This window comes from Salvelinus sp. IW2-2015, linkage group LG11 (genome assembly GCF_002910315.2).
Source record: "Salvelinus sp. IW2-2015 linkage group LG11, ASM291031v2, whole genome shotgun sequence".
NCBI lineage: Eukaryota > Metazoa > Chordata > Actinopteri > Salmoniformes > Salmonidae > Salvelinus > Salvelinus sp. IW2-2015.
In genome coordinates, this window is record NC_036851.1 from 26,902,854 (window position 1) to 26,918,360 (window position 15,507).

Below are 15,507 nucleotides of genomic sequence, written 5' to 3' on the forward strand. Positions count from 1 at the left end.
GAGCCCTACAAGGCTGTATGTTTCGTTGGTTTCTCTTTCTTGTTTTGTTGCTGGTTATCATTAATAAATATGATTAACCTACCCCACGCTGCATCTTGGTCCGACCATTCTTACAACGACGAGCGTGACATATCTGTCCTTGGTGTTCAAAACAGTTAACCCAAACTAAGTTAGCAGTGTAATTGAAAGTCTTGTTGAAACATTCAGTGAAAGTTTAAAAAAAATACATTACAATTTCGTTCAAAACGTTCACTAGATTTATAAAATGTTCTCAGAATGTTTTTTAATCATGTTCAAATAACATTCTCAGAATGGTAATAAAACCGTTCAGGGAACCATAGAGAACCATAGTAAAACATTCTCAGAACCTCCCTGCAACCTAAAAATGTACATTACCAGAATAGGCAAAATTGTCCCTTCCATTCTCAGAAAGTAAAAAAAAACGTTCAGTTTTAATGGTCAGGAAATGTATGGCTTTATTCCCAGAACCTATGGGAAACCTAAAATGTACGTTTCCACAACTTCCAAGGACCAAATGCACTAGCTGGTAATGCACTAACATCACCAGGCATTCCTGCCTATTTATCCCCCAAAAATGATGGCGTCTCTGACCCTGACCTCACTGAACAATGTTCACATCAATATATAGAAAGTCACATTACATCTTCTTAGATGAACTGGGAGAAGGGGGAGATAAAAAGAGAGAGGATGAGAGAGTAAGAGAGAGAGAGAAAGTGAGGGATTGAGATGTAAAGAAGAGAGAATATGGTTCTGTTTTGACTCTCTGTCTCAGGTTAATAAACAAGGGAGACAGAGGAGGAACAGAACAGGTTGGGTCACTGGGGTGTTGGGGGAGAGGTAATGGTTAACACAGAGAGAGGGGAGGTAGAGGGTAGAGAGATAAGATAAGATGGCGCCGGAGAACAAGGCTGACGTTTTATGTATTCCTAACCAATTGTGTTTTTTTGTTTGTTTCTTTGCGTTGTTTGTAACTTATTTTTTTACTTATTTTGTACATAATGTTGCTTCTACTGTCTCTTATGACCGAAAATAACTTCTGGGCATCAGAACTGCAATTACTCACCACGGACTGGCAGAATCCTTTTTTTCCTTTAATGAGTCCGATGAGCCCGACGTGAATGACATACTGCTTCCCCGGGAACAGGCCCAGATCCCGTAATTTGCGTAAATAGAAGGCGATCTTGGACAATTCGTAGGCGATCGGACTCATTAAAGGCGATCTGAGAATTCGTAGGCGATCGAATGTACCCCCACTTCCTTCCATTCTGCTAGCAAACGTGCAATCTTGGAAAATAAAATCGATGACCTATGCCGAAGATTAAACTACCAACGGGACATTCAAAACTGTAATATCTTCTGCTTCACGGAGTCGTGGCTGAAGGACAACATTATCAACATACAGCTGGCTGGTTGTACACTGTATCGGCAGGACAGAACAGCAGCATCTGGTAAGACGAGGGGTGGCGGACTATGTATTTTTGTAAATAACAGCTGGTGCATGATATCTAAGGAAGTCTCGAGGTTTTGCTCACCCGAGGTAGAGTATCTCATGATAAGCTGAGTTTTCATCTGTATTTTTCATAGCTGTCTACATACCACCACAGACTGATGCTGGCACTAAGACCGCACTGAATGAGCTGTATTTCGCCATAAGCAAACAGGAAAACGTTCACCCAGAGGCGGCGCTCCTAGTAGCCGGAGACTTTAATGCAGGGAAACTTAAATCTGTCTTACCAAATTTCTATCAGCATGTTAAACGTGCAACCAGAGGGAAAAAAACTCTGGACCACCTTTACTCCACACACAGAGAGGCGTACAAAGCTCTCCCTCGCCCTCCATTTGGCAAATCTGACCATAAGTCTAAACTTCTAATTCCTGCTTATAATTAAAAATTAAACTCGATCAATGAAAAAGTGGTCAGATGAAGCAGATGCTAAGCTACAGGACTGTTTTGCTAGCAGAGACTGGAATATGTTTTGGGATTCCTCCGATGGCATTGAGGAGTACACCACATCAGGCAATGGCTTCATCAATAAGTGCATCGATGATGTCATTCCCACAGTGACCGTATGTACATACCCCAACCAGAAGCCATGGATTACAGGCAACATCCGCACTGAGCTAAAGGCTAGAGCTCCCGCTTTCAAGGAGCGGGACTCTAACTCGGAAGCTTATAAGAAATCCTGCTATGCCCTCCGACGAACCATCAAACAGGCAAAGCATCAAAACAGGACTAAGATCGAATCATACTACACCGGCTCTGATGCTCGTCGGATGTGGCAAGGCTTGCAAACCATTACAGACTACAAAGGGAAGCATAGCCGAGAGCTGCCCAGTGACACGAGCCTATCAGACGAGCTAAACTACTTCTATGCTCGCTTCGAGGCAAATAACACTGAAACATCCATGAGAGCACCAGCAGTTCCGGAAGACTGTGATCACGCCCTCCGCAGCCAATGTGAGTAAGACCTTTAAACAGGTCAACATTCACAGGGCCGCAGGGCCAGACGGATTACCAGGACGTGTACTGCGAGCATGCGCTGACCAACTGGCAAGTGTCTTCACTGACATTTTCAACCTCTCCCTGTCCGAGTCTGTAATACCAACATGTTTTAAGCAGACCACCATAGTCCCTGTGCCCAAGAACACTAAGGTAACCTGCCTAAATGACTACTGACCCGTAGCACTCATGTCTGTAGCCATGAAGTGCTTTGAAAGGCTGGTCAGAAACCCTAGACCCCCTCCAATCAATAAGCTAAGGACCCTGGGACTAAACACCTCCCTCTGCAACTGGATCCTGGAATTCTTGACGGGCCGCCCCCAGGTGGTAAGGGTAGGTAACAACACATCCTCAACACAGGGGCCCCTCAGTGGTGCGTGCTCAGTACCCTCCTGTGCTCCCTGTTCACTCATGACTGCACAACCAGGGAAGACTCCAACACCATCATTAAGTTTACCGATGACACAACAGTGGTAAGCCTGATCACCGACAACGACGAGACAGCCTATAGGGAGGAGGTCAGAGACCTGGCCGTGTGGTGCCAGGACAACAACCTCTCCCTCAACGTGAGCAAGACAAAGGAGATGATTGTGGACTACAGGAAAAAGAGGACCGAGCACGGCCCATTCTCATCGACGGCGCTGTAGCGGAGCAGGTTGAGGGCTTCAAGTTCCTTGGTGTCCACATCACCAACAAACTAACATGGTCCAACACACCAAGACAGTCGTGAAGAGGGCACGACGAAACCTATTCCCCTTCAGGAAACTAAAAAGATTTGACATGGGTCCTCAGATCCTCAAAAGGTTCTACAGCTGCACCATCGAGAGCATCCTGACTGGTTGCATCACTGCCTGGTATGGCAACTGCTCGGCCTCCGACCGCAAGGCACTACAGCGGGTAGAGCGTACGGCCCAGTACATTACTAGGGCCAAGCTTCCCGCCATCCAGGACCTCTATACCAGGCGGTGTCAGAAGAAGGCCCTAAAAATTGTCAACCACTCCAGCCACCCTAGCCATAGACTGTTCTCTCTGCTACAGCACGGCAAGTGGTACCGGAGCCCCAAGACTAGGTCCAAGAGGCTTCTAAACAGCTTCTACCCCCAAGACTCTCCTCCTGAACATCTAATCAAATGGTACCCAGACTATTTGCATTGACCCCCCCCCCCCCCTTCACACCGCTGCTACTCTTTGTTGTTATCATCTATGCATAGTCACTTAACTCTACCACATGTACATATTACCCAACTAACCGGTGCCCCGCACATGACTCTGTACGGTACCCCCCCGGTGTATAGTCTCGCTATTTTATTTCACTGCTGCTCTTTATTACTTGTTACTTTTATTTCTTATTCTTATTCGTATTTTTTATATTTTTCTAAACTGCATTGTTGGTTAGGGGCTGTAAGTAAGCATTTCACTGTAAGATCTACACCTGTTGTATCGGCGCATGTGACTAATACAATTTTATTGGATTTGATTTTGATAATTGAGAGGGAGAGCAAGAAAGAGAGCGAGAGAGAGAGAGGGATAGGGAGTTGAGGGGACAAACATGCACCGGGGGTTGTGAAGGGAATAGAAGGTCAAGAAACACAGAACACACAGAGAAGAGAAAAGTAGGAGGTGGAAAGAAGGAAAGTAGAAGGCTAACCACTTTCTCCCCTCATGTGTCCTAAGAGTGGAGGATGGAAAGCCAGATGAGAGAGTGAAAAGACAGAGGAGAGAGAGAGGAAAGACAAAGGAAAGAGAGAGAGGAAGACAGAGAGAGAGAAAAGATGAGGAGCGAGAGACAGAGGAGAGCGAGAGGGGACGACAGAGGAGAGTGAGAGGGAACGACAGAGGAGAGCAAAGGGGAACGACAAGAGGAGAGGAGAGGGGAAGACAGAGGAGAGCAGAGGGGAATGACAGAGGAGAGCGAGAGGGGAACGACAGAGGAGAGCGAGAGGGGAACGACAGAGGAGAGCGAGAGGGGAACGACAGAGGAGAGCGAGAGGGGAACGACAGAGGAAGGCGAGAGAGGGAACGATAGAGGAGAGAGAGAGTGGAAAGGGGGGCAGAAAGCTCATGAGAAGACAGTCAGACACTTACACCCGGCAGTGTCAATAAAGCAACACACATACACATACATTCTAAATCAGAACCAGACTTAACAGTGGACAGAGATAGACAGGGGTGGGGGTATAGATGAACCATCCTCTCTCTCTCTCTATCATTCAATTGCAATGCTGTCACTTGCTTGAAAGACAACAAGATGGAATGAGTGAGAGAGGCAGCATAATAGAGTGCCATCCTAACATAATGCTTTCCTAGTTTACCCATTTCGCACATCTACTCTGTCTCTGCAGCATGGATAGAACTGCACTTAATCACTGCCTGAGCAACTGGAACAACAGAGGATTTAAGAGGGGGAAGAGAGAAACAGGGACAGAGAGAGGGAGAGAGTGGTAATCTGTCCCATCACAGTACTGACTCCCCGCGCACACAACCACTCTGTGCAAACCAAACACTGTCACAGAAAAAGAGGAAAGCCAGACAGACACTTGACATATACTTCAACCACTGGGAGATGTGACACACACACACACACACACACACGACACACACACACACACACACACACGACACACACACACACACACACACACACACACACAACACACACCACCACCAACACAACACATACCCCAGCACACACACACACACACACACAACCAGTGGGCATTAAGCTCTCTGGTTGATCAGTATTATCTTGTTGGTGCAGAAGTGGATGGTCCCAGTCAGAAGTCAGATTATAACAGCATGATATTCTGGAGTCTCCATCTTCTCCTGGTATATCAGCTCTACTGCACTATGGCGCATAGCAGTTGTTCCTATGGTACATCACTGCACTTTGATGAATTAAACTAGGTCCATGTCCCAAAAGCAACCCTATTCCTATGGGCCCTGGTCAAATATAGTGCACTATATAGTTTGGCTGTTTGGCTTATGATAAGGTACGTAGGTGTTATCTACACTGACATGCTAAAAGGTTAACATGCTCCACAAATGGGTTGTTCAATTGACAATCTGCGTGCATGTTCGTATGTGTGTTTGTGTGTGTGTGTTGGCTCGTATTTGAGGATGTGTGCAGGATGGATAGAGGATGTAATCCTCAGTCAGCCAGGCAGCAGATCTGTCATTCAAACAGGCCTCAAGCCTCAGTATCTTTATATTTAGCCTTTGGTAAATTAGGAAATGAATCAAAACAGGGTCGTCAGAGAGAGAGAGGAGATTATCTCTACACTGTACAAACACACTTAAACATGTACACACACTTAAACAACCCCCCCCCCCCCCCCCACCCACACACAGTCGTGGTTACAAGAGTACAAATATTTTGGCAGGGAGGGAGCTCTCTGACATCCCTAACTCATGGAGAGGAGAGCTCTCCTGTACAGCTCCTGTGCCAGGGCAGGCTCACAGCACCGCTAAATTGTGCCAAAGACAGAGCTTTGAGGAACTGAGAGGACCTCTAGTCAAAAAGAGGAGAGAGTACGGGCCTCCCTGGTGGCGCAGTGGTCTAAGGCACTGCATCGCAGTGCTAGCTGTGCCACCAGAGACTCTGGGTTCGAGCCCAGGCTCTGTCGCAGCCGGCCGCGACCGGGAGGTCCATGAGGCGACGCACAATTGGCCCAGCATCGTCCGGGTTAGGGAGGGTTTGGCCGGTAGTGATATCCTTGTCTCATCGCGCACTAGCGACTCCTGTGGCGGGTCGGGCACAGTGCACGCTGACCAGGTCGCYAGGTGTACGGTGTTTCCTCCGACACATTGGTACGGCTGGCTTCCGGGTTGGATGCGTTTTTTCACCTTTATTTAACCAGGTAGACTAGTTGAGAACAAGTTCTCATTTGCAACTGCGACCTGACCAAGATAAAGCATAGCAATTCGACACATACAACAACACAGAGGTACACATGGAATAAACAAAACATAGTCAATAATACAGTAGAACAAAAGAAAACAAAAAGTATATATACACCGAGTGCAAATGAAGTAAGATAAGGGAGTTAAGGCAATAAATAGGCCATGGTGGCGAAGTAATTACAATATAGCAATTAAACACTGGAATGGTAGATGTGCAGAAGATGAATGTGCAAGAAGAGATACTGGGGTGCAAAGGAGCAAGATAAATAAATAAATACTGTATGGGGATGAGGTAGGTAGATAGATGGRCTGTTTACAGATGGGCTATGTACAGGTGCAGTGATCTGTGAGCTGCTCTGACAGCTGGTGCTTAAAGCTAGTGAGGGAGATATGAGTCTCCAGCTTCAGAGATTTTTGCAGTTCGTTCCAGTCATTGGTAGCAGAGAACTGTAAGGAAAGACGACCATAGGAGAAATTGGCTTTGGGGGTGACCAGTGAGATATACTTGCTGGAGCGCGTGCTATGGGTGGGTGCTGCTATGGTGACCAGTGAGCTGAGATAAGGCGGGGCTTTACCTAGCAGAGACTTGTAGATAACCTGTAGCCAGTGGATTTGGCGACGAGTATGAAGCGAGGACCAACCAACGAGAGTGTACAGGTCGCAGTGTTGGGTAGTGTATGGGGCTTTGGTGACAAAACGGATGGCACTGTGATAGACTGCATCCAGTTTGTTGAGTAGAGTGTTGGAGGCTATTTTATAGATGACATCACCGAAGTCGAGGATCAGTAGGATGGTCAGTTTTAAGAGGGTATGTTTGGCAGCATGAGTGAAGGATGCTTTGTTGAGATATAGGAAGCCAATTCTAGATTTAATTTTGGATGGGAGATGCTTAATGTGAGTCTGGAAGGAGAGTTTACAGTCTAACCAGACACCTAGGTATTTGTGTTAAGAAGCAGTACGGCTTGGTTGGGTTGTGTTTCGGGGGACGCATGGCTCTCGACCTTCGTCTCTCCTGAGCCCGTATGGGAGTTGTAACAGATGATAATGAACATAACATTTCTTCACCACAGCGCTCCATAAATCCCCTTTCAGTTGTCGGAAACAGTTTTTTTGGGGGGGAAAGGATAGCTGTTCAGAGTTTGTGTGTGTATTGGGGGGTCAGGGGGTTGCTTAAGCCTAGCTTTTTGGGGGAAAGGAATGTTCGGCAGAGTGACTCAGTGACTCCAGCGTTTCCATGATCCAATGATCCGAAAGCAGCACATTCCGRGACACTGCAGATTTCCAGATGTGAGCGTATCGCTGACTCTCTCGGGATCTATGTAAACCCTACATCACTGAGCAAAGAGTCACAGTGTCTATTGCAACCCTACATCACTGAGCAAAGAGTCAGTGTCTATTTAAACCCTACATCACTGAGCAAAGAGTCACAGTGTCTATGTACATTTTGCAACCTTAGTTTAAACCCAATGGTTTATATACAGTGCCTTCAGAAAGTATTCAGACTCTTTGACYTTTTTCACATTTCGTTACGTTACATCCTTATTCTAAAATAGATTTTTTTTWTTTTTATCTTGAGCAATCTACACACAATACCCCAAAATGACAAAGCGAAAACAGCTTTCTAGAAATGTTTTCAAATGTATTAAATGTAATAAACAGAAATACTTTATTTACTTAATTATTCAGACCCTTGCTATGAGACTCAAAATTGATCTCAGGTGCATCCTGTTTCTGTTGATTATCCTTGAGATGTTTMTAYAACTTGATTGGAGTTCACCTGTGGTAAATTCAATTGATTGGACATGATTTGGAAAGGCACACACCTGTCTATATAAGGTCTCACAGTTGACAGTGCATGTCAGAGCAGAAACCAAGCCATGAGRTCGAAGGAATTGTCCGTAGAGCTCCGAGACACGATTGTGTCGAGGCACAGATCTGGGGAAGGGTACCAAAACATTTCTGCAGCATTGAAGATCCCCAAGATCACAGTGGCCTCCATCATTCTTAAATGGAAGAAGTTTGGAAACACCAAAACTCTTCCTAGAGCTGGTCGCCCAGCCAAACTGAGCAATCGGGGGAGAAGGGTCGTTGTCAGGGAGGTGACCAAGAACTCGGTCATCACTCTGACAGAGCTCCAGAGTTCCTCTGTGGAGATGGGAGAAATTTCCAGAAGGACAACAATCTCTGCAGCACTCCACCAATCAGGCCTTTATTATAGAATGGTCAGACAGAAGCCACTCCTCAGTAAAAGGCACATGACAGCCAGCTTGGAGTTTGCCAAAAGACACCTAAAGACTCTCAGACCATGAGAAACAATATTGTCTGGTCTGAACTCTTTGGCCTGAATGCCAAGCATAACTTCTGAATGCCAAGTGTCACGTCTGGAGGAAACCTGGCACCATGGCAGCATCATGCTGTGGGAGGTTTTTCAGTGGCAGGGACTGGGAGAGTAGTCAGGATCGAGGCAAAGATGAACGGAGAAAAGTACAGAGAGATCCTTGATGAAAACCTGCTCCAGACGCTCAGGACCTCAGACTGGGGTGAAGGTTCCCCTTCCAACATGACAACGACCCTAAGCACACAGACAAGACAACGCAGGAGTGGCTTCAGGACAAGTCTGTGAATGTCCTTGAGTGGCCCAGCCAGAGCCCGGACTTGAACCCGATCAAACATCTCTGGAGAGACCTGAAAATATCTGTGCAGCGATGCACCCATCTAACCTGACAGAACTAGAGAATCTGCAGAGAAGAATGGGAGAAACTCCCCATATACAGATGTGCCAAGCTTGTAGCGTCATACCCAAGAAGACTCGATGCTGTAATCACTGCCAGAGGTGCTTCAACAAAGTACTGCATACTTTGCAAATGTGATATTTCAGTTTTCCGAAAGCACTGTATAGTTACTGTTTTTGTTTGAACTCTATATTACTGAGAATACAATAATTATGTCACTGTTCTAACTTTATATAACTGATAACTCTAACTAGATGTGTAGTGTGATACATTTTCACATTATGCACAGCTTCCCGGGTCCGCATGAGACTAGCAATGTGTCTGCTGCAAACCCCAGAGCAGAGTGAACACAACCAGGGCCCAAAGACATTTAATTTCCTCTGGAGGAGTTGGAGTCTCAGCAAAACATCACCATCAATTATCGTCAGCTGTCTCTCCCCCGAGAGAGAACAAGAGAGAAGAGTGCAAAGGAATGAGGAGTTAAAGGGAGAAGGACAGACAGACTGACAAAAAAAAAAAGAAAATGAAAGATTGAGAGAAAGATAGAGACACTGACGTACCACACACCTCCTAGAGGTCGCCCCCTTAGAATTAGGACTTAGAATACTAGAATTGGGTGAACCTTCTTATGATGGAATTAAGGTCAGCCATTTTGGTCAGGGAGTTGGTCAACCATGGTTGCCATTTCTGTGGTAAGATATTGTGTAAAATAATGAATTTGAAGAATTTGTTTGCACTGTATTTTTGTTTGCTAGCTAGCCAGTCAGTTTTAAACGAACGATTCCTTTAATGTTTCAAATTAATTGCCAATATGTCAACATTCCATTCAAACAATGCAGTCAATCCACAGCCATACACTGGCTGAAAGAAGTAGATGTTAGGACAAGTTGTAAATGCAACAAGTACTGATATTGTATCATATAACAGCACTCTCAGCTTTCCAAGAAAACAAAAGTTGAGACATTTATGGTCAGTTTACATATATTTTAGAAGCTATTTATACGGAACATTTGTATAAAATGCATATAAACTGTATTTATGATTACATGACAATATTTTAGGTTGACAAATATATTCTATTACACAATTTCTGATATATCACATGCCTTTGTTTTATTTTCCTRCATAAGTAAAATCAGGATTATGCCTCTACTGCCATTCATTCCAATAGAGTACCAAAGTATGAGTCATAATACCACAATAAAAAAGGATCAATTCTCTCAGCCTATAGCTGTGGCAGTGTCTCGGTCTCAATATCTGATCACAGAACAACAGATTTGGACAGTGAAGAAGAGTATAGGCTATACTTAATGGTGCCCATTTGCTAGTATTATCTGACCTAAAAACAGATTGAATATCAACCAACAATCGATGGAGCACTGCTGATTCTCTCTCATCATCTGATCTCAGACCATCTCAGACAAACGTGTATGTTTACAGAAGCAAAAAACACAGACTTCACAACTGCAAAGACCATCTGACCTACAGTATAACTGAGAAAGCAAACTAAACTCCATCTCATCGGAGACCAGTAAAGCGAAGAGAAGTAGCTGGGTGAAAATGACGGACATAAGGCAGAGATGTACCAACCTCGGACTCGGGCGTAGCAGCAGCCACACTTAGCCAGTACTTTTCGGAACAGGTGTTGACACCCGCACCCCCGCTGATGGTGACCCCCCTTCATGCTGATCCACTGCCGTTAGTCCCAAAACGACCAGGGGTGGGCATGGCACAGGACACACACACTCACACACACACTCACGCTCAAATGCACACACACAGGAGGTATTCCTGTTGTAATCCCCAGAAGATAAAAAAATTCACGAAAGAAAAAGTAAGAAAGCTTGCTCTACTCTCAGTTAAATCCCAAAGCAGGAGGAGGATATCCAAAKAACAAATGGTCCAGTCTTTTAGGATCCAATGTGGAAGAGTGAAAGAGAGAGGGAGAGAGAGATGTGGAGAAACAATATGCTTTCCACAATTCACTGAGCTCACTCTGTGGTCAGATAGTGGGCTAGCATTCTCTGTGTGTGAAACAGAGAGAGAGAGAAATAGAGAGAGAGAGGGAGGCAGGGAGAGGGAGGGTGGAGTCTGCAGCCCTGCTCGCTGGCTATTCCAGCATGTAGWTCCCTCCTCTTCCTATTTTTTTCTACCTTTTTTCTCCTTCCTATTTTCCCTCACCACACCAGCCTGAGCTTTCATTCTCATTTACTCATGGTGCTTTTCCAATGACACTTACCCCCACACCAGTCTGTCACCAATGTTTATGTTAATGTCAGCTCTAGTGTAGTTGTGTGTCCATCAGGAGTGTGACACTAAGACTTGGGGCAAGCAGAATCAACAACTTCTGCATCATTCAAGACAGTTGCTTTTCAAGAAGGTGTTAAAGTTCAGAGTTAGCCATTGTTAGTAAATGTAGGCTGAAAAGTACCCAGGGCCTGGGCTTGGCCCCTTGTCAGGGCAGGTTCGCCGGAGCCATGCCCCAGTGAGACATGGCTGCAGGTCTGAGTAGATGGAAACAGAAAAGTTTGAGTCTTTTGGGWAAAACACCATGGTAAATCCTCAACTGAAATGCACCACCGGTGTCTGCATCTCTCACCCAGACATTATCCTGGCAACCCTGCCTCACTCTTTTTCTTCCTATGGACTTTTTGTGGGAAAGTGTATGTTGTTTATAATACTCACTGTTAATTGACCTTATGGTATACCTGTTTGCTGTATACCTTCTGTTCTCCTTTATTCCTGGTAGTGTCATTAAGGTCTCCATGTAAGTGCATATATATTTGCCTAAATGTTTGATTGGAGTATAAGGAATGAAACTGGTCAATATAGAACTGGGTGTATATCAAATGTTTACTCCAGGATGATATCTTTGAGGAGGGTTCATTTGTTTATGTAAACACATGTGCATATCAACAGCGTTCAGCAACACACATTCAAAATGCACACACACACACACACACGCACGCACGCACGGGCACGCACGCACGCACGCACGCACGCACACGCACGCACGCACACACACACACACACACACACTCCTGTAATTCTCACAGAAACCACTTCATGTCACAAAATCCTTTCCCTGGATGCCACTAGTCTTTCCCTGGATGCCACTAGTCTTTCCCTGGATGCCACTAGTCTTTCCCTGGATGCCACTAGTCTTTCCCTGGATGCTACTAGTCTTTCCCTGGATGCCACTAGTCTTTCCCTGGATGCCACTAGTCTTGCTCAACAAAAAATGTCATCTGTCTAATCTCAACATTTTAAATCACTCCAACAAAAATATTTTGAGGTACATTGATCTAATATTTTGAGGTACATTGATCTAATATTTTGAGGTACATTGATCTAATATTTTGAGGTACATTGAATCTAATATTTTGAGGTACATTGATCTAATATTTTGTCATTTCTAAACGCTGTCGTTTACCACTAATGAAGCCTAAAGATAAATAATCATCTTGGTTAAAGAGAAAAAATATATTTCGTTTTTAATAAAGTAGTACAATTTAAAGTGAGTATGTTTTGTTGCAAACATGTATTTACAGAGAACTTATATAATATATTTTCTATAATAATGTATTTTACTAATCATAACACCTCTACAGTCTCTCCCTCCCTCTGTCTCTTGTTAATCAAGAGGACAGCTGCCTTCTAAAGGGGATTTGTAGATGTAAGTGGACATAGTGTGTAGTCTGTAATGTACACTTCTCCACTCTCCAGTATTGATTATAGATTTTCCAGATGTTCGTGGCGGTACAGACAGATACCAATCACAATGGACTCCATTGCGTGTTTAGACCGAGGCTTATAATGTCAGTATAGAACTCTCTCTCTCTCAATTCAATTCAAATGGCTTTATTGGCATGGGAAGCATATGTTCACATTGTCGAAGCAAGTGAAATAGATAATAAACAAAAGTTAAATAAACAGTCAGAAATGAACAGTAAACATTGCACTCACAATAGTTTCAAAAGAATGGTGGCATTTCAAATGTTATATTATGGTGAATTAAATAAACATAAATATGGGTTGTATTTACAATGGTGTTAGTTTCTCTCTCTCTCTCTCTCTCTCTCTCTCTCTCTCTCTCTCTCTGTTTCTCTCTCTCTCTCTGTTTCTCTCTCTCTCTCTCATTCTCTCTCTCTCTGGGGTAAGCAGCGATGTGCAGGTAAAATATCCCACACACATTAAATAACAAAGCGTGCCCGAGGCCTGGAGTCTTGTTTTCTCTAATCTCAGATAAAATAATTATGACCAGATGATCTCAGCAGCACAGGTGCGTGTGGCCGTGGTAGCGTTTATTCCATGGAGAGCTACGTGTAAAATATTTTATATGAACCTAGAAATGGAGAACGACTGCAGCAGGCTTACTGGAGCAGAAATTATAGGAAGGTTGTGAAGAAGCAGCATATGTGTCTCTCACTCTCTCACCCTCTCTGTCTCACCATCCATCTCGCTCCATCCATCCTCTATCTCACGCCCTCTCTCCATCCATCCTCTATCTCACGCCCTTTCTCCATCCATCCTCTATCTCACACCCTCTCTCCATCCATCCTCTATCTCACGCCCTCTCTCCATCCATCCTCTATCTCACGCCCTCTCTCCATCCAGCCTCTATCTCACGCCCTCTCTCCATCCATCCTCTATCTCACGCCCTCTCTCCATCCACTCTCTCGATCATGGGTGGACCAGCACAACCCAGCAATCTGAATCTACCCAGGAGATTAAGGCTATAAAAATATCTAAATGCGCTTGGTCCCTTGGCCATCTACTTAAGCCTCTTTAAAAACCCTGCTTAAATGACAAACCCAGTGAGCTGAAAAGCGTTGATCTTTCTCCAATGTGTGGGTGTGTGTTGCGTATGTGTGTATGTTGAAGGGTTGGATCACTGTGTTGCTGGTAGTACGGAATCGTTGCTCAGAAGGTGAGTGTAGAGTAGACATAACTATGCTTCTAGAATCAAAACACCTTCAGATCAGCCTTTCCTTCCCAATCCAAACTGTGTAAACATCTGCACCCTGACCCAACCCCAGCCCGGTACCACTTCTTCCTTTCTGYACTCTCCTGAAACCATTTCCAACTCCTGCTCAAGGAATTGTGGCTTGATTTCTCTCCCTACCAAATCTAATTTGCCCTCCTCCTTCCTTCCCCTCCCTACCCTCTGCTCTGGTTGGGGCTAAGGAGCCGTCAGATGTTTGTCCCAAATTGCACACTGTTTCCTATATAGCGTACTACTTTTGACCAAGGCCTATAGGGTTCTGGTTAAAAGCTGCGCACTATGTAGGGAATAGGGTATCATTTGGGATATAGTCAGACAGTTCCTCTGGTGGAGACGGGGAGGAGAGGGAGGGGGACTTGGGACAGACTGCAGAGCTCTGGCCTGGAGCCCTCCAGCTGCAGACAGATAGGCAGGCCTTGCTGTGTTTACCTGCCCTGTCTGCAGCGAGGAGGGACACAGCCCAAGGCACAGAGACTGGGTCTGATACTGTCACCTAGTGGTGAAGCAAAGCACTGCATCATATTATCAATTTGGATTCTTGAAATACTTTTGTGTGACCCCCTAGAGTTGATGGTTGTTTTGATTCTGATTGACAGGTCAAACTGACCCTTAATAGAGGGCTGCTATATTTGACAGTACACCTCYCCTTACCATCCACCCCCCCACCCCTACCACCCCCACCACCCCTAGTTCCTTATCTTTTCGGCCTCCCAGTCCCAGGATCTCACTAGGTCTCAGTGTCCATCTGAAACCCCTCTCTGCTCTCCACTTCTGCTAACCAAGCAGCAGCCGGTCCTCCTTTGTCTTGGAAATCTTCAACATGAGATAGATTTAGGACACAGTAAAACCTTTCAGAATGAATTAAACCAAACACACTGGATAATTCACGCAATGAAATGACTAAATTGATAAATGTTAAATTTAATTTGACTAAATGAAATTAGACTGGACCCATTGCATCTGGTCATTTGTAATAATTCTGGAAAGATTGCATTTAACTGAGGGAATGTTTAAGCCACCAGGAATGTTTAAGCCACCAGCCACCCTCTCTCACTAACTCAACCCCAGAATACATTGTCTCTTATATCTTCCAGGGACGCAACTTTCACTGGTGACAGGGACATGTCCCCCCCACATTCTGAAATTGCATTTTTGTCCCCTCCAGTTTTATCATTGGAATGGGATACAAAAAGAGGAAACGGTGTGCTTTAGGACCATGCGGATGATGTTTGGAGTGTTTATCCTACTGGATAAAAAATAAATAATAATAATTATGTCCCGCCCACTTCTAAAACCAAAGTTGCGCCCATGATATCATCTGTGGGAAATACACTATRTGGATCTTATGT

General features: G+C 44.8%; 1 protein-coding gene across 1 annotated transcript in view; it reads right to left on the reverse strand.

Annotated features, from left to right (window-relative positions):
* Positions 1-11,188, reverse strand: part of arhgef25b (Rho guanine nucleotide exchange factor (GEF) 25b) — a 45,746-nt gene extending 34,558 nt beyond the window's left edge. Inside the window, exon 1 of the mRNA XM_023996593.2 lies at positions 10,744-11,188. Coding sequence (XP_023852361.1) covers positions 10,744-10,837 — 94 coding nt within the window. The 5' untranslated portion in view covers positions 10,838-11,188. The remainder of the gene's footprint in view (positions 1-10,743) is intronic.
* Between the last annotated feature and the right edge of the window lie 4,319 nt (positions 11,189-15,507).